The sequence below is a fragment of the Lagenorhynchus albirostris genome, chromosome 6 (assembly GCF_949774975.1).
Source record: "Lagenorhynchus albirostris chromosome 6, mLagAlb1.1, whole genome shotgun sequence".
In the NCBI taxonomy this organism is placed as follows: Eukaryota; Metazoa; Chordata; class Mammalia; order Artiodactyla; family Delphinidae; genus Lagenorhynchus; species Lagenorhynchus albirostris.
Window position 1 is genome coordinate 61,297,711 of NC_083100.1, and position 19,939 is coordinate 61,317,649.

The window sequence follows — 19,939 nt, forward strand, 5'->3', positions numbered from 1 at the left end:
CTACCAAAAATCGTAATGTGTATTCTCATTCCATATTATTGCAAAAATTATCACTCAAAAAAAAAAAAATCTCTTCACTATTCAGTTGGTCTTTGGTCCAAACTCTTCTATTCCTTGAATCCTAGGCTTTTGACCTTTATGAACAAAGATATGCTGCTGTGAAGATCCATCAGCTTAATAAAAGTTGGAGGGACGAGAAGAAGGAAAACTACCACAAGTAAATATTAATTCTTTATGGTTTTTATTAATTTTGAAAATATATTTAATTGTCATGGAGAATTAATATATTCTCTTTCTCGTAGACATGCCTGCAGAGAGTATAGAATACACAAAGAACTGGATCACCCCAGAATAGTTAAACTCTACGATTATTTCTCCTTGGATACAGATACGTAAGTGAATATAAAAGGATTTATTTTTTAAGAAAAGACATGTTGGCTTTTGCTTCCCCTATTCCATAGTGATAATATAAATACTCTTCATTTGTCCATTGTGATTCTGAATTATTGGATAATATTTTATGTCTGATTTTTTTCTCTTCTCCATTGTAGGTTTTGTACAGTGTTAGAATACTGTGAAGGCAATGACTTGGATTTCTATCTGAAGCAACATAAATTAATGTCAGAGAAAGAAGCTAGGTCTATTGTAATGCAGATTGTAAATGCACTAAGATATCTCAATGAAATCAAACCCCCTATTATACATTATGATCTTAAACCAGGTAATTAATAAAATTTTTGTCTAAATTAAGCTTTAAAGAGTATAATTTTTAAAAGTCTTACTTGCTAAGTTATCCAAAAATATGCTTTTTGGTTTAGTTTTTAAAAGTCAGTGGAATACTAGTGGTAGTAGCTGAAGTGTTTTTAAAATTTATATCACTGCATTTAAAAACTATATTTTAAATGTATATCTTAATTGATTAAAAATTTTACATATGTATGTTAAGTGTATTATTTCCCAAAAGTCCAGCTTTAGTAGTAAAGATAATGTTTTTCATTTATGTTTCATTAAAAGAACTTTATACTTTGTTCTTAGGGAACATCCTTCTGGTAGATGGAACAGCATGCGGAGAAATTAAAATTACTGATTTTGGTCTGTCCAAGATTATGGATGATGACAGCTATGGTGTAGATGGAATGGATCTAACTTCCCAAGGGGCAGGCACTTACTGGTAAGTGTATTATTAAAAACACCAAAATTACCTAGATTAGTGCCCAGTCTTTTTAATGAGAGTTTATTTTCGCCTACCTTTGAGATTACTGTGGTGTGATGAGAGTACTGATATGAAGTCTCTGAGTTGAGAGACTACTATCATCAGTCCTGTTTTCTCACCTGGTCTTAACTGTAACTATCAGCAAACCAGAGGAAGAAAAACTTGGCATCAGCAAGTGACTACCAGCTAGTTCCCTACCAGCCAGAAACTCCTAACATGGAGAATTTGTGAATCTTGTTCTATAATGTTGGAGTGATGTTTATCATGAGTAATGATACTTAATATAATATCTTAGCTATTAAAAGCAATAACTAATAAGCATTAAGCCCTCTCTGTAGAGGTTTTGTGGTTACAGTTTTTAAGATGGATGTTTTGTCGATAATGAATGAAAGAGAAATTTGGTACAATCTTGGTCTTTGGCCTTAACGCTCAAAAATCTTTTTAATAACTTCATACATACAGATATAAATCTAGATAGAACCATAGATTCACTGATACGAGTCTAAATGAATGTCATTCCCTTCAGAGTTACCTACGTGTTGACAAAAATGACTTCAGTGTGAATTTTCAAACTTAGTATCAAATTTGCCAAAGTGGAGAACATAGACTATAAAATTTCAAAACTAATTTAGTTTTCAGAATAAATTAGTTTAGCAAAAAGAGTGAAATCTTAAATGGAAGGGAGATAACTACTCAGCTTCACTGAGCAGGATGGTGACTACAAACATAAATGTGACTTTGGAGTCTTCAGAACAATCTTCACATAGCCTGGGCAATAATAACCAATTCTATAAAATGCCACAGGTTGGTATGGACTTTACTTTTCAGAGTAAGGATTAGTCATGTTCCATGTATTCATTTAAAGCCAGTTTAGAGTTTCAAATTATGCTTGTGGCATTTTTTAGGAATATAAGATAATGTATCATAATTTTCTTTCAATATATATTCTTTAAAAGTCTATCATTCAAACTAGTAACTCCTTAAAAGTCAGTACCCTCAGTCAGTAGTCTTTAGACTTCTTTCTTTTAGCAACAAGGCTCCTTTTTTCACCACAAAATCTTAGAATCCTAATAAAACCAACAAAAATAAGGCTTCTTGGTAGAACCCTGTATTCTGTGGCAGACAGCTTGAAAACCATGTTCTAAGTAATAGATCATCCTTCCTCTGCAGAGACTCCCACCATACTGTTTCCCTCTCACTCTGGCTTCCCTAGTGCAGGGCAGGGCAAGGAAATTTCCCCCTGACAGATGGGCATGAGACAGGGAAGCTTATGTTTTAGGGTGCTGTGCAGGAAGAAGATACAGTCATGGCATTTCCATGTTAGGAACCTGGAATTATATACTTCTTGTAGAAACAGCTTTCCCCAAAATGGTTAGTTTTTTATTCATATACAAACTTTTAGAATATAGGTATGTAGTGCTTTTACACATCATCCCCAGAAGCTTAAATTATTTGTCAGTATCACTTAGAAGAAAACGAGTTTTGTTTCCCCCTTCCTCTTGGGTCTCAAATGCAAGCATCCACTAAATCCTGCTGTCGTTTTCCCCGAGTAGCTTTGGTATCTATTCCTACACTTCCTCTCCTTGCTTATATACCCTTTTACCTTGAGAGACGGTATAGCACAGTGTTTAAGAGTCATTCTTGTTTCAGTTACACACACATAAACCTAAAGAAAATATACGCTTTTATTCATAAAACAAATCTGGCTTTTTATTTGATTTGGAGGGTAGGAAAGGATTTACATCACAAATAGGTTATTGGTCATCTGTGAATGTTCTGCTGAATTTAAACGATTTTAGCATAGTGAGTATAAAACTAAAAAGAGAAGCTTCCCATTTAGCTGTATTATTCCTTTTCAGGACTTTGTAGTTTATCTAAATTTTTGAAGTGTGAGATGCTTGCATCCTGATGGAGCTTTTTATCAATACTTATAACCTAAGGTTAAAAGTAAATATTTTTACTTATATGTATTTTTACTTTTTAAATAAATTTTACCATCTATTTTTACCTTTTCTTTATCTAAAATTATAAATTTATAAATAAAAATAGTATTTTTGAATGCTCCATATATTTCTGATGCTGCTACTGTTTGAAACTGTACAATGAATTAGCGCTGTAATGGAGGTAACATCTGCCTGGAGGGACGCAGAGAAGGCTTGTGAAAGTTGGGTGGGTCTTGAAGAAGAAAGGGTGGTCACTGTGTGAACTGGAGTAGTTAAGGAAGGCATAAGAGGTTGTCATATTCAGAAGCATTGCGGGGAAGCACAGTGTAGGGAACCAAGTGAATCGGCTTTGCCTAACCAGTTTGAGGGGCTGGGGGTCAGGAGAAGAGATTTTGGAAATTTAAGTTGCTGCTAGATTAGGACAGGTCTCGTGTTACAAGCAAGAGATACGAGGTCTTGCCTGGGCAGTGAGTGAGGCTGAGGTTCTTTAAACAAAAGAACTGGCTGATCAGATGTGTGTTTTAGGAAGAGAACTTCCTACAGTTTGAAGATTGGTGAAGGGGGGATAGGAGAGGATTTCTTCTGTTAGTAGATACTTAGAACATTGTAATTTCTAATGATAATTTATCATTTCTGTAGATCATACACTACAGAAATGTATATAAGTTGACCCTTGAACAGTGCAGGGGCACCGGTCCTCTGCACAGTCAAAAATCTGAGTATAGCTTGCAGTTGCCCTTCATATATGTGGTTCCTCCACATGCCCGAAATTCAACCAGTCAGGGATTGTGTAGTGCTGCAGTATTTACTATTGAAAAAAATCCTCGTATAAGTGGACCCGTGCAGTTTGAACCCGTGTTGGAAAAGGGTCAACTGTATATTACACACTTTAACCACAAAGTTGTTTGTTTTGGCTCTAAAGTCAAATGATACAGGGATACAAATGCCTTAAAAGTTAGGACTTTAATCAGTGAAAATCACCTAAGGGTTTTTGTATGGATAAAATGAGTGTAAGATTTTACATTTAGAAGGTTTTAAATTATAAATTGTTAATATCCTTTCCTTTTTTTCTCCCCCCAAAACCTAGGTATTTACCTCCTGAGTGTTTTGTAGTTGGAAAGGAACCACCGAAGATTTCCAACAAGGTTGATGTGTGGTCAGTCGGAGTCATCTTCTTTCAGTGTCTTTATGGTAGAAAAGTAAGTTGAAGTATAACAGATTCAGCTATATGGAGATAAGTTGAATTTTCCCCTTTTAAAGTTTCATTAACTTGAAGTCAATTTAGTCAAGAATTCCAAGAATTCAGACCTGGTTGAGGCAACAACAAAAAAACCCAAAATAACTGTTTATTTGGGGTTAGGAGCAGACTGGGAAGCAGAAATACATGAAAGCACTTGAATTGTGTTCCGCTGGACTACAAAAGCGGAGGAGGGTGCTTATAGGCAAAAAACTGCAAGCTTACACAAATTGTCAAGAATTAGGATTGGAGCTGGCAAGAAGTAAGGGTGCTTGTTAAGCAAAGATTGGGGTTTGAAATGATGACATAGTTGTGGGGGAACTTTGAAAGTACAAGGTTGCAGCTGGCAATTGCTAGCAGATAGATACGGTTTTGAAAACATCTAGTGGTTTCCTTTAGTTTGATACAGTTCAGAAAGTTCAGGTTTTCTCTGATGCAGGAATGTGTCTGAAACCACATCCACAATGGCCACCCAGCTCCATTTTGGATGCCTGAACCATAGTTACTCCATTTGATTTTTTAAATGATCTTAAATATATTATCACTTCCTAAAATTTCTGTGGATCAGAATTATTTTAATGTCACAACAGCTTCTTTGGCCTGCTCTTTGCCTTTTTTTCTTTTAAGAAGAAGAAGGAACTAATCTGTTAACAGTGCTAACGTTTTTCTATTGCTAGGAATAAAGGAGTCAAAACTGTTCATGATCCTCCATTCTCTCCACTTCCTCACCTCCTCTACCCCGTTCCCACCCCACACACACAGTTTGGCCTGAGCATGTTTCCTCCTGTGCTTCCTCAGGGAAATTCCATCAAACTTAGTACTAATTTTTCCCAAACCTCTCTTTACATTGAAGTCAGAACTGTAAGCTACCATAGATATCCTTATCCCATTCAGTCCCTCCATCAGTGTGAAAAGAGAGATTCAGGGACTTGTCTGGGAACTCACTGCATGTTAGGACCAAACCCAGAGCTGATTCATTTAAGTTAGTGTGTCATACTCAAGGTATTTCACTCTTTGGACTTTTCACGGATGTTTCCACTACTTCTCCATCTCTTCTCTAATTAAACTTAAATTTTAAACATTCAGAATAAAATTTAAAATTTTTTTGTTTTTATTTTTATCTTAATTACTTATATAGCAATGGTATTATTTTCTGTTGCTTATTCACAATGTTTTGGCTATGCTAAGGATTGATCAGATGCTCTTCCTCAGCCTGCTATCAGTTATAACCTTGTTTCTATGAGAATGCATCCCAGCTTGCAAGTAACTGAGAGTAAGATTTTTTTAGAACACAAATCATTTGTATCTTGGGGATTCTCTGATAATATCTGTTTAAATATTTTGTGAGATAAATTTCTCAACATTGTATTTTTTTTTTTTTAAGCCATTTGGTCACAATCAATCTCAACAAGACATTCTTCAAGAAAATACAATATTAAAAGCCACAGATGTCCAGTTCCCTGTAAAACCGGTTGTAAGCAGTGAAGCAAAGGTACTAAGTTTATGAAAATAAGCTTTGTGAAGTAAAGATTGCAGCCACAGGAAAAGCTGTCCAGTAGGGGCTGGTGATTTGCTCTGGAGAAGAGTTGCTTTAGGCCTTTGGTTGTGATAGTTTTTAAGGACCCAAATATGGTCTGTGATTCTTTTAAGAAGCCAGGCAAAGGAGAACATAATCTACGATTACATTTACATAAAGTTTAAAACAAGCAGAACTCAATTATGGTGTTTAAAAGTCAGGATAGCTGTTACCCCAATAGATTGGGGGCAGAGCCAGTGCCTGAAAGTGGGCATGAAGAGTCTTAGGAGTTCTGATAAAGTTCTTTTTCTTGATCTGTTTGCCAGTTACATAGATATGTTCACTTTGTGCTGTACACTCTATGCTCAATAGGAAGAAAACACTAGGGCAAAAATGGCATCATACCCTTTGGCCAAACTAAATTGACAGTAAAGTGGAATGAGGGTGAAAAGAGCGTTTTACAGAAGAGAAATTCCAGAAAAAGAAGACTCCAAAATTTGGAGGGAGAAATGCAGTATTCCATATTCAACACAGTTACAGGCATACCTCAGAGATATTGTGGGTTCGGTCCTCTACCACTGCAAATAAGGCGAATATTGCAATAAAGAAGTCACACATAGTTTTTGGTTTCCCGGTGCACATAAAAGTTATGTTTACATTATAATGTAGTCTGTTAAGTGTGCAATAGCATTATGTCTTAAAAAAATAATGTACATACCTTAATTAAAAATACTTGCTTGCTAAAAAGTGTTAACCATCCTCTGAGCCTTCAGCCAGTAGTCTTTTTGCTTGTGGAGGGTCTTGCCTTGCTGTTGACGGCTGCTGACTGAGCAGGGTGGTGGCTGCTGAGGCAATTTCTTGGTCTCTTCCTTTCATGAACCATTTCTCTGTAGTATGCAGTGCTGTTTGAAAGAAGTTAGTTCTACTGTGGGTAAAAAGCTTTCAAAATTGGAGTCAGTCCTCTTAAACCCTGCCACTGCTTTATGAACTAACTTTATGTAATATTCTAAATCCTTTGTTGTCATTTCAGCAATTAAGTTTGCAGTCTTACATGGGTGCAGTTCATGACCTCCCCCAAACAGTTACAATAGTAGCAGAAATCACTGATCACCATAACAAATATAATAGTGACATAACAAATATAATGGAAAGTTTGAAATATTGCTAGAATTACCAGATGTGACACAGAGACACAAAGTGAGCTGTTGGAAAAATGGTGCTGATAGATTTGCTCAATGTGGGGTTGCCACAAACGTTCAATTTGTAAAAAAAAAAAAACAAAAAAAAAACGCAGTATTTGCAAAGTACAGTAGAACAATGTGAGCCTGTGTTGGAAGTCCTAGCCAGAACAGTTAGGCAAGAAAAAGAAGTAAAAGGCATACAAATCAGAAAGGAAGAAGTAAAACTGTCACTATTTGCAGATAACATCATTTTATATATAAAAACCCTTAAGACACCACCAAAAAAGTTAGAACTAATCAACAAATTCAGTAAAGTTGTGGGATATGAAATCAATGCAACAAATTTTTATGTATTTCTATATACTAATAATAAAAGAGCAGAAAGAGAAATTAAGAACACAATCCCAGGGACTTCCCTGGCAGTCCAGTGGTTAGGACTTGGCGCTTTCACTGCTGGGGCCCAGGTTCGATCCCTGGTTGGGGTGCAGCCAAAGAGAAAACAAAACAATCCCATTTACAGTTGCATCAGAAAGAAAAACTATAAGACATTGATGAAAGAAATTGAAGAAGGCACAAGTAAATGGAAAGATATTCCATGTTCATGGCTTGGAAGAATTAATGTTAAAATGTCCATACTACTAAAAGCAATCTACAGATTCAGTGCAATCCCTATCAAAATTCCAACAGTATTTTTCACAGAAATAGAGCAAACAGTCCTAAAATTCATATGGAAACACGAAAGACCCAAATAGTCAAAGCCATCTTGAGAACAAAGCTGAAGGCCTCATGCTCCATAATTTCAAACTACATTTCAAAGCTATAGTATTCAAAACAAACAGTACGGTATGCCGTGGAACAACTAAGCCTGTGTGCCACAACTACTGAGCCTGTGCTCTAGAGCCCGTGAGCCACAACTACTGAGCCCACATGCCACAACTACTGAAGCCTGCACACCTAGAGCCCGTGCTCCACAACAAGAGAAGCCACCACAATGAGAAGACCGCACACCACAACGAAGAGTAGCCCCTGCTCGCCACAACTAGAGGAAGCCCGCATGCAGCAACAAAGACCCAACACAACCAAAATCAAATAAATAAAATTGATTCTTTAAAAAAAAAAACATATGGTATTGGCATAAAAATACACAGATCAGTGGAACATAATTGAGAGCTCTGAATAAACCCACACATGTATGGTCAATTTATGACAAAGAAGCCAAGAATGTACAATGGGGAAAGGGTGGTCTCTTCAATAAATGTTGTTGGGAAAACTAGACAGCCACATAAACAACGATGAAACTGGACCACTATCTTATGCCATACACAAAAAGTAACTCAAAATGGATGACAGTCTTGAACTTAAGACTAGAAATCATAAAACTCCTAAAAGAAAACATAGGCGGTAAGCTCCTTGACATAGGTCTTGGTGAGGAATTTTTGTATTTGACAACAAAAGCAAAGGCAACAAAGTAAAAGTAAACAAGTGGGGCTGCATCAAATGAAAAATCTGCACAGCAAAGGAAACCATGAACAAAATGAAAAGACAACTTACCAAATGGGAAGAATATTTGGAAATCATACCTGATAAGGGATTAATATCCAAAATATATAAAGAAATCAAAGTTTGATTAAAAACAGAGGATCTGTATAGGTTTCTTCCCAAGGAGGACCTACATATGGCCAACAGGTGCATGAAAAGATGCTCAACATCACTCATAATCAGGGAAATCCAAATCAAAACTGCAGTGAGAGATCACCTCATACCTGTAGAATAGCTATTATCAAACAGACAAGAAATGAGTGTTGGCAAGGATGTGGAGACAAGGGAACCTGTGTGCACTGTTGGTGGGATTGTGAATTGGTGCAGCCAATATGGAAAACAGTGTGGAGGTTCGTTGGAAAATTAAAAATAGAACTACCATATGATCCAGCAGTTCTACTTCTGAGTATTTGAAGAAAACAAAAACATTAACTCAAAATGATATGTGCATCCCCATGATCATTGCAGCATTATTTACAGTACCCGAGACATGGAAGCAACCTTAGGTGTCCATCGTGGGATGAATGGATAAAGAAAATGTGGTGTGTGTGTATATATACATATATAAAATGGAATACTGTTCAGACATTAAACAAAAGGAAATCTTGCCATTATATGTCATGTCTTGTCGTTATATGTCATATATAAGATTCTACATATGCCATTATATGTAGAATCTTAAAAAACAACAAACAGAAAAAAACCAAGCTCACAGATACAGAGAAGAGAGGTGGGTGGGTGAGGGGTGGGCGAAATGGGTGAAGGGGACCAAAAGGTACAAACTTCCAGTTATATAAGTCATGGGGATGTAGTGTACAGCCTAGGGATTATAGTTAATAATACTATATTGCATATTTGAAAGTTGCTAAGAGTAGATCTTAAAAGTTCTCATCACAAGAAAAACAATTTTATAACTACGTATGGTGACAGATGTTAACTAGACAATTGTGGTGATCTTTTCACAATACAAATGTCGAATCATTATGTTGTATATCTGAAATTAATATGTCAATGTTTTTTTAATTACCGTATGATCCAGCATTTCTACTTCTAGGTAGATACCAAAAAAAGTGGAAGCAAGGACTCAGATATTTATATACCAACATTCATAGCAGCATTATTCACAATAGTTAAAAGGTAGAAACAATCCAAATGTCAACCAAGAGATAAATGGGTAAACAAAATGTAGTATGTACATGCAGTGGAATATTATTCAGCCTTAAAAAGGAATGAGGCCCGTGAGCCATGGCCGCTGAGCCTGCCCATCCGGAGCCTGTGCTCCGCAACAGGAGAGGCCACAACTGTGAGAGGCCCACATACTGCAAAAAAAAAAAAAAAAAAAAAAAAGGAATGAAATTCTGATGCATGCTACAACATGGATGACTCAAACATCATGCTAAGTGAAAGACACAGAAGGACAAATAAATATTGTATGATTCCACTCATATAAGGTACCTAGAATAGCCAGATCATAAAGGAACACAAGTGGTTACCAAGGGCTGGAGGAAGGAGCAATGGGGAGATACTGTTCAATGGGTGCAGAATTTCAGTTTTAGATGATGAAAAAGTTCTGCAGATGTATAGTGGTGATATTGTATAGCAATGAGAATGTACTTAATGTCACTGAATTGTACACTCAAGGGTTAAAATGCTAATTTTTATGTTATGTATATTTTAATCTCAATAAAAAGGAAAAATATGCAGCTTTCCAGCAATAAGTTTAAATGGTAGTAATAGTATTTAGATTGTAAAGTGAACTACTAGGGGGCTGTGAGTTGATAGTTGAATTTGGAGTGATAATTTTACTGCTACAATTTTTTTTTAATTTATTTTACTTATTTATTTTTGGCTGCGTTGGGTCTTTGTTGCTGCACGTGGGCTTTCTCTAGTTGTGGCAAATGGGGGCTACTCTTCATTGTGGAGCACAGGCTCTAGAGCGCAGGCTCAGTAGTTGTGGCTCTCAGGCTCTAGAGCACAGGCTCAGTAGTTGTGGCGCATGGCCTTAGTTGCTCCGTGGAATGTGGGATCTTCCCGGACCAGGGCTCGAACCCGTGTCCCCTGCATTGGCAGGCAGATTCTTAACCACTGCACCACCAGGGAAGCCCTATTGCTACAATTTCTTAAAAAATTTGAATCCCCAGTGAAGTACAATCTATTTATTGTCTTAAATGTGTCCATCATCTGTAGTATTTAGTTGATTGATATTTAGAAGAGGAAAAGATTTTAATTGCTGACTTTTTTTTTTTTTAAGGCCTTTATAAGACGCTGTTTGGCATACCGAAAAGAAGATAGGTTTGATGTGCACCAACTGGCAAATGACCCCTATCTTCTCCCACACATGAGAAGATCCAATTCTTCAGGAAACTTACACATGGTTGGGCTGACAGCATCCCCTACACCCCCTTCTTCAAGCATAATTACTTACTGACTTTCCTCCAAAATTGGCATGATGTCTTTGAATTGCTTCCAGATGCATACTTGAGTTTGAGAGCTTTTGAGTGTTTTTGTTGTTTTCTTTTTTACACAGGATATGGTTGAGAACTGTTTGTGAACTGAAGTTCTTCATAGCATCGTTTGTATGAGAGTGGATCATGGGCAGTGAATAAATGTACACTTCTGACTGTAATCTTGAGCAGTGAAGGGTGACTGCCTGTTGCACAGAAACAGGAATACCATGTTAAGATAACAGAACAATGGTTTTTTGGGGGGAACACTGTAAATAACGTTTACAATACTTAAATACATTTGGTTGTTACTAGAGAGTTCTAATATGAAGGGTGGTTTTTCATTATTTAAAAACACATGGAAAAAATATGAGACATATTTCTAACACAGGAACTATCTAGTGCCTGGATACATTCTTCAGCATTCAGCAGTTTATCTGCTGCAACCAAAGTAAGAACTGAATGACAGTGACAGTTGTGTTTTATAGTAATAGAATGTGAGAGTTAGACTCTTTGGACAAAGTTATTAGACTTTTGTCATTTGCCTATTCTGGCTTTTACCAAGTTGTACCTCGAAATCACATGTCCACTTTTTTCACTGGTCATGTTAAAGGGAGAGCTATTCCTAGATACATTACACCTTTGACAAAGTGAGCTGCTTGTTTTGAAATCAGCTGAAGTCACTAAATTATAATATCTCCAGTGTTCTCAACATGTTAGAATTGTTAACAGGTATTTTTCTTTTGTTACCAGGCCTTGTTCATTCAAACAAGTGACAATACGTAACCAAATGCAGACCAGTTCTATGCAGGATAATGATAAATTCCCTTCTAGCTCTATTGTAAATTGTGTACAGATGTCGTATTTCAATTACCGAGTTTCAGCAGCTTATTCTTGTACAAATGTTTAAAAATATGCCTTTTCTAATTGGATATTGTATTTTTTTTAAGTCTTCTTGAAGGCGCTTTAATTGCTGCTAAATGATGTTGCTTCTTTGCTAAAAAAAATCAAATGACCTCCTTAAAGGTGCAAGTTGACTGTACATTATAGAGAGATTATTAAAAGCAGGCATTTATTAACAATCAAGGCATGTAAAAATGATCCGTGTTGGACATAAAGAGCTCTCGAAATCAGTTTCTTGGTTTCTAGGGCTGTGGAGCACATATATACTAGATTTATAAATTGTTCATGGTAATCCTACATTTCTAGAAAGTTCTTATCAGCAAGGTGGGATGATGGTCCCTTAAACGAGTTTCTTGTGGTTTGTACAGATTTGTTAAAATGTGAACATTCTCTAACTGCCTTGTATGGTAGAAACCATTATTTTTCAGGATGCTGTATGTCACTCCTCTAAGAAACTTCCTTATCATCACATTCATAATGCTGATACTTACATGTAAATTGTCCATGTTGCCGAAAAAGGAGGCTATGCTTACCACAGATTCCCCTTAATATTGTACAGTTAAACCATGGCTCTTTGTTCTTTCATTGTACATAGACACATTGTCTCTTTAAGATGCTGCTGAAATTGTAGAGAATGTAGCCAAAACAGTAATAAACAATGACAGTTAAAATTTAAAGACTATGAAGTTACATTTGAAGGGAGCTTTCAAGATTTAGGACATTGACTGACTTGGCTCCTTAAGAATTAACTGAATAAATTCTTGAAGTATACTTCAGGATAAGTATGAAGCGTTTCAAGCTGTTAAAGTATACCTAATAACCATTATCAAAGCTAATCCTGGGTAAGTAACACTTAGCCATATCGGGAATGGTTTAAGGGCTATACCTGTTCCTCTGCAGATGAAGACAGAAATCCTATTAAACAAAATATTGATGTGGTAATGGAATGTAGCATCAATTGAGTGCTTTAGGTGCTGTCGGCCAATTTTTCAATTTTGTTTGAGTGAGTTTTCATCTTTCTGAATCCTAAAATACTATGTTCATATAGTAACAGTTACTTGAAGTCCTGAATTAAAAGAAAATAATCAGTTTGTTTAAAATTTTGGTGAGATATTTAAGTGGATGTGTACATCTAACATGAGATTGAAGAAGTGGTACAGACCTAGATCACTGGTCTTGACCACACTATTTTCAAATGAATGAAAGTGACTGCTACTGTCAAAATGCAGAAAAGGAGGAAAACAAGCCATAAAATGAAAGTGCTTCCCTGGGTTTAGGTAATTATCTGTTTAGAGTCCAAGATGTGTAGGCAGTAAATGAGTTGAGAGACCATCTATTCCTCCTAAAGTTTTTCCAAAGAAATGATACAGATTTGGGGTAGTATGCCCATATCTCAGCAGGTGCAAGATAGCTCTAATTGAGCCAGAGTGAGTACTGTTACCTTCACCTGGGAAACTGGGATTTGTCACTAAGTAGTTTCAGTCACTCTGGCAATCTTTGGCTCTAACATCTTGAAGCTTACATTGTTTTTTGGTCTCCTGAATTCTGTCCTCAGAATTAAAGTATTTCCTATATGCCTAAGACAGTAGCCAACGTCTTCTCCCTTTAAGCACTGCAAGGTAAATGTACAGTTTTTTGCATAGAATTTGAAATCTTTGGTATGAATTAGCTTTAGTGCATGCATGTTGAGAGGAAGTAAGTGTAGAAACCACCCTAATTTATTAAGTCTGGAGTTGGGTAGATATTTGGTTGTTTTTCAGAAATAAAGTTTCAAGTCTATTTTTTACTTGCTGCCAGCCCCTGCTCCTTAAAAATAATTTTCAATTTAAATAGTACATAAAATGTGAACAGATACTTTTACAAATACCTCATTACATGAAACCAAAATGGTAGAATTTCAGTGAAACAAATTTAAAGAGTATATTCTGTTTTGCTGTTGATCGTTGCTTATTAAATGCAATAATGCTGATTACCATCAGACGTTATTAGCTGTGTTTTGCAGTGGTAGTGCAGACGGTCCAGTCCTATTAGACTGTGAGTTTACTCTTAGAATTTACATTACCGTTTGATTTGTGTGAAAAAAGACAGCCTTTAAAATCACATTGGCACGTCTTACTCTAATCCCACTTTAAATTTTGACATGTTATCTGATCATTTTCCTCCCAAGCTTAATCTGTTTCAAAAAGTGTTTTAGCACCTAGTTTTTAAATAAAATTGTTAGAATTCTAGTTCTTGGATTTCAGGAATTCTGTAACAGTTTTAGAATTTCTATAACTTATCTGGTGATCTGAATTACAACATACACATCTCCATTTACCTTCCCCTGCTTTCATTTCCCTTTTTTTTCTTTTTTTGAGGATTTTTCTCCCTGGGAATTCTTGGATTTTTGAATGGGAAAGATTTGAGTAAATGTATATAAACTAACTTCGAAACGATTGCATAGAGCCAGAGGAGAACTTAGAAGAGTCATCTTTCATTAGGATCAAAACGCATAGTTTTCACCTGGAAATCCTCACTCGTTTAAAATACTAGAGATGTAGGTTACCTACATACCTATGACTGTTTTTAAAAAGGCAGTAACAATAATACTGGTTAAGAATTCGTATCTTAGAACCAGATTCTTTGGGCTTAAATGTTGACTGCCATTTCCTACCTGTGTTTCAGGTTCCTCATCTGAAAATGATAACAGTGCGACCATACAGAGTGGTTGCAAGTAGTAAATGAGCTCACATATATAAAACCCAGCACATTGTAATACCACGTATATAAAGCTGCTTTTTTTTTTTTTTTTTTTTTTTTTTTTTTTTTGCGGTACACGGGCCTCTCACTTGTTGTGGCCTCTCCCGTTGCGGAACACAGGCTCCGGACGCGCAGGCTCACCGGCCATGGCTCACGGGCCCAGCCGCTCCGCGGCACGTGGGATCCTCCCGGACCGGGGCACGAACCCGTGTCCCCTGCATCGGCAGGCGGACTCCCAACCACTGCGCCACCAGGGAAGCCCTATTCTTTTTTAAGACTCAAAAATTGTTCTATTGCTTTTATCCTACATACAAGATGCAGTCTACTTTGCTTCCTGTGATAAATTTTCCTTTAAGAAACAGTTTTACAATACTTTATTCATTTCAAATGATGATTAGATTACCTGAAAAGGGAAGGTGGTGGGGTGCAGCAACAAGAAAAAGTAACTCTGTCTCAATTGTAATTACCCAAAGGATCATACCCTAACCATGTAGGCTATTTCATCAGAGGAAATTCTACCGTACATCCTAGGGTTTTCCTTGATAGTAGCAACCATTTGAGGTAGGATAGGTGGTATTATCCCAGTTTTTTCACAGAGGGGGAAACAGTTGGAGAAAAGAAATAACTTGATAAGACCACATAACTAATAAATGACATCAGAACTAAAGCACGGCTTTTGGAGTCCTAGAGCCAGGTTCTTAACCATGCTAACATTTCGCTTGCCTCTTTATTATAAAACTTGTTTACTGTGTTAAATTATCATGATTCTTCAAAAGGACAAAAATGAACAGATAGAAACGTAACTGTCACCATAAAAGAGCAAATATAAAGAATTCTTCAACTGTTAGATCAGGAGTGCCATCTGAGCTGTGCCTTGATGGCTGGCTGTTAGTCATGTCAGAGAGGGGCTTCTGTCCAGATTCATTCTAGGCAAGGCAGAGAGTGGGTCACAGACCTTTTCCTCTTCTCACACTTGTTTTTCATTGCATTTTTAATTTAAGTCAACGATCAGATTAGGTTCTGCTTAACTTGCAGGGATCAGTTAGTTCACCTTTCTCCTCAGCCCACTTTCATGAGCATAGAAGGTATATGCTTCCTCTCCCTGCAATGGTACTGGTTGGTCTCTAATAAATCTGGAAAACTGACTCTATTAAGTCAAAAACTTGAGAAAGTCTTACAAATCTAATGAAATTACCCATGTGTGGTGCTCCAGTGCCAAGATCCCAAATGAGTAATCCTGACTTTATCAAGTGACTCTCACTTTGATTTTTAAAAGTCTGTTTGTAATTAAATTTTTCTATAAATATGTGATCCATTTTCATCTGAAGAACTTAGGCTGTTCCCGTAACCAAATACCTAAGCTAAGCAGTATACGTGCATGACCAGCACCCCACTGTTCTTGGTCGAGTATATGGTATATTTGGTTTAAATACCATTGATATGGTCAAATGATGAGGATTTTTTTCTAGGATGGGACAAACTTACTAAAATTACCTGATCTAAAGAATGAGTATGGCTGATTTATGTCATTCATATCGATCCTATTTCACCTCTTTATGTCTGCTAATGACCAAATTCATAACTTCCTTTTAAGGAGGTATTCAGAAGAGTGAAAAGTGGGGAAAGTCTGTGTTTTGAAGTCTGACTTGACTTTGCACCTGGCTTTGCTATTTAATAATTGGATGACCTTAGAGAAGTCACTGACTAACCTCTCTCGGCTTACCTTCCACATCTGTAAAGTGTATATATTAATAGTACTTGCGGGCAGGCAGCTGGGTGGGTGGGGGGGGGGGTGCCGGTGTAGGGACTGTGGCAGTGCGCGGGGACGCGGTACAGTGGCTGCAGGGCTGAAGAGAAGCTACTAAAGTTCCTGTGGACGCAAAGTAGAATTTCATAAGAACATAATGGATGGAGAAGTGAAAACCTGTGGTGGCTGTGAGGGCTCTGCTCTGATGCCATGTATGTCAAATTGATATCTTCGGATGGTCATGAATTTATTATAGAAAGAGAACATGCGCTAACATCAGGACAAAAAAGGCATGTTGAGTGGCCCAGGTCAGTTTGCTGAGAACGAAACTAATGAAGTCAATTTTAGCGAGATCCCTTCACATGTGCTATCAAAAGTATGCATGTATTTTACCTACAAGGTTCGCTAAACTAACAGGTCTATGGAGATTCCTGAATTTCCAATTGCACCTGAAATTGCACTGGAACGGCTGATGGCTGCAAACTTCCTAGATTTGTTAAATAAAATAAATTATAATAAACTTAACTTTTTTCAGTATTTAATACCTGTAGTTAGTAGTTTTTTCGTATATAGCATGTTGCCTGTGTGCAATTGAACTTTAAAGTTCGTTGCAAAGCAGATTACCTTCTGTTCTTTTGCATAGCAATCAGAGTTGAAATTTGTTTGCTACATCAACAAATTAAGGACATTTTTACAAATTGAGAAATAAATATGCCAGTTCATAGGTGTTTTTGCCTTATCCTTTGGATGTGATTTTTTAAATTAGAACAGTGGTGATATAGTAAATGCTGAAATTTAGGCGTAAATTCAACACGTTCTACAGGTAAATAATGGGGCTACGTGTTTTTATGTTTTTAGTGTTGTTTTAAAAACCTATTCTGATCTTAATAGCTGTCATTAGCATTACTAGACTTAGGCAACTGCATATAATTGCATTATAAACAAATTTATAACTTAGCCAAAACACTGATTTTTATAACTGTCAAAGACAAGAGAGTTGAAATTTCTTATGTGTCTTTTGATAAACTGCAGTATTGTTTAAGTGTATCTTGTCTTTTTGTTTATTGCTACAATTTAAGAACTTTATTTAAAATCAGTTTTGGAAGATTACTAGGTACAGCTTTTGGAGCAGACACTTTTTGAACTGTAGTCACATGGTCAACAAGTAAACTACATGACTTTAGTTTCATGTGCATTTTGCATTTTGGCCAATCCATTGACTATAATGTCTCCTTTGCAATATTCATTCTTACACAGTCCCTTGTGATTACACTTCTCATTATTTAAATGTTTTAAAAGACTCACTGTGAACTTCATCTAGATCCTAAGAGCAAGACTTCTGACAATTCTAGTCTTCCTCCAATCAACTGAAATGTTATAAAATATGAAAAACATGGAGAGATGCAGTACAAATCTAATAATGCACTTTGATATAGTATATTAATTATCTTCTATTAAGGTATGTCCCACTAGACATGACATCCATAATTTGGGTCTTCTGAACTCAAACTTATAAAACAGGTCATTCAGCTTTTACGCTAAGACAAAAAAAATTTTGAAGAACTATAATAGAGCGTCTCTGCTTAGTCATGGAAAAAGAAGCACTAGAGTTGGGGTTATTATTGTCTCTTAGTAGTAAAACAAAGCTGTTATTATAGGGTCTATAAATTTAAGTCTTCAGCTTACTTCTTTAAGACTGGTTCAGTATGGACCAGTTTTTCTGGAACCTGCAAAATCCATAAACAACCAAGATCGATAAAAGTAATTTTTCCTTAGAAGACCTAACATTGTTATTGAAAGCAATTAAATATAAATGTTAATTGCATATATTTTAGTAACATCTTAAGACATACTGTTACATATTTTAGTATAGAATTATCAAGTACAAGAATTATATTCTGGGGGCTTCTCTGGTGGCGCAGTGGTTGAGAATCTGCCTGCCAATGCAGGGGACATGGGTTCGAGCCCTGGTCTGGGAAGATCCCACATGCCGCAGAGCAACTGGGCCCGTGAGCCACAATTACTGAGCCTGCGCATCTGGAACCTGTGCTCCGCAAAAAGAGAGGCCGCGATAGTGAGAGGCCCCCGCACTGTGATGGAAGAGTGGCCCCCGCTTGCCGCAACTAGAGAAAGCCCTCGCACAGAAACGAAGACCCAACACAGCCATAAATAATAAATAAATTAAATTTTAAAAAAATTCAGGGCTTCCCTGGTGGCGCAGTGGTTGAGAGTCTGCCTCCCGATGCAGAGGACACAGGTTCGTGTCCCGGTCCGGGAGGATCCCACATGCCACGGAAAGACTAGGCCTGTGAGCCATGGCCGGTGAGCCTGTGCGTCTGGAGCTTGAGCTCCGCAACGGGAGAGGCCACAACAGTGAGAGGCCCGCGTACCGCAAAAAAAAAAAAAAATTCTGCTACTTGGTGACAAATAATGCCAATTATAAACCTAAGTGGTGATCTTAAAGGTCAAGGTGATAGCTAGAATACAGTTTAACTTTGAACCATTTTAGTAGGTTACTTTATATGTTAGGTCCAGAAGGTACCTGAAGTTCAAAATATTTAAATAGAACTGAAAGATTAGGAAAAACTGTATATCTTGTGGCACATGATACTTGTATGTTAATAAAGACTATCGACTGAAAAAAAAAAATAGTACCTGCCTTTCAGGCACCTAGCACTCAAAGTGGGTTCAGAAGGTCCTCCAACTAATATGGCATGAGCTCTGACCAGTCAGAACAAATGCAGGCCATAGTGCAGAAGAGAGGGTCAAGAGTAATTGTGGGACACTCTGAGGAAGGTATGGGACCAGTTGGGGTAGGAACTCGGGAGACTCCAAGCAGCAGCCATTTATCAATCAATGTGGAGATGTTTCTGTATTTTAACTCATATCTGCATAATTGCTTAGTATGAGCCCTGCCTGTCATCAGTGACCTAAGGTAGACTCCATAAATGACTCCCTTCACTCCAGCACATGAAGCTATTTTGGAAGTTTACACAACTAATGACTTGCACATCCAAGGCACATGACTATTTGGGGTTGGAGACCTAACTGGTCTCTGTTTCCAGAACTATTTTTCTTCACTTTAGAAATGCTATTTGGATCTCAAGATTGTTTCTGTTCAAGCCACCATGAATATTAAATATCATCATGGTGGTTGCTGGACTGATGAAAAAAATTAATGTTTCTTTTTGACAATTTAGACTTCATCAGTAGGAATGTTTTAGAATTTTATTCCTGTGAGCTTCCTTCCCAGAGGTATGGAATATATCCACACATAGTTATTAGTAAAAAACTTTTTCCCTGATAGTAACCACAAAGCAAAAATCTACAGTAGATACACAAAAGATGAAAGAATTTAAGCACACCACTACAGAAAAAGCATAAATGAAGAGAACAAGAAGAAAGGAACAAAGGAACTACAAAACAGGAAACAACAATGGCAATAAGTACATACCTATCAATAATTACTTTAAATGT

At 36.8% G+C, this 19,939-nt stretch overlaps 1 protein-coding gene and 1 pseudogene across 3 annotated transcripts in view; both read left to right on the top strand.

Annotated features, from left to right (window-relative positions):
• The window catches only part of TLK1 (tousled like kinase 1), a 152,333-nt gene extending 139,683 nt beyond the window's left edge, over positions 1 to 12,650 (top strand). For 2 of the 3 annotated variants that reach the window (XM_060152660.1, XM_060152662.1), the window contains 7 exons: positions 126 to 217; positions 303 to 392; positions 552 to 721; positions 1,015 to 1,171; positions 4,244 to 4,355; positions 5,778 to 5,885; positions 10,881 to 12,650. In XM_060152660.1, coding sequence (XP_060008643.1) covers positions 126 to 217; positions 303 to 392; positions 552 to 721; positions 1,015 to 1,171; positions 4,244 to 4,355; positions 5,778 to 5,885; positions 10,881 to 11,057 — 906 coding nt within the window. In that variant the 3' untranslated portion in view covers positions 11,058 to 12,650. The remainder of the gene's footprint in view (positions 1 to 125; positions 218 to 302; positions 393 to 551; positions 722 to 1,014; positions 1,172 to 4,243; positions 4,356 to 5,777; positions 5,886 to 10,880) is intronic. The other variant, XM_060152661.1, reaches the window with a different exon arrangement.
• A 3,969-nt stretch (positions 12,651 to 16,619) lies between these two features.
• LOC132521777 (elongin-C-like) lies at positions 16,620 to 17,504 on the top strand (annotated as a pseudogene).
• Positions 17,505 to 19,939: the final 2,435 nt, after the last annotated feature.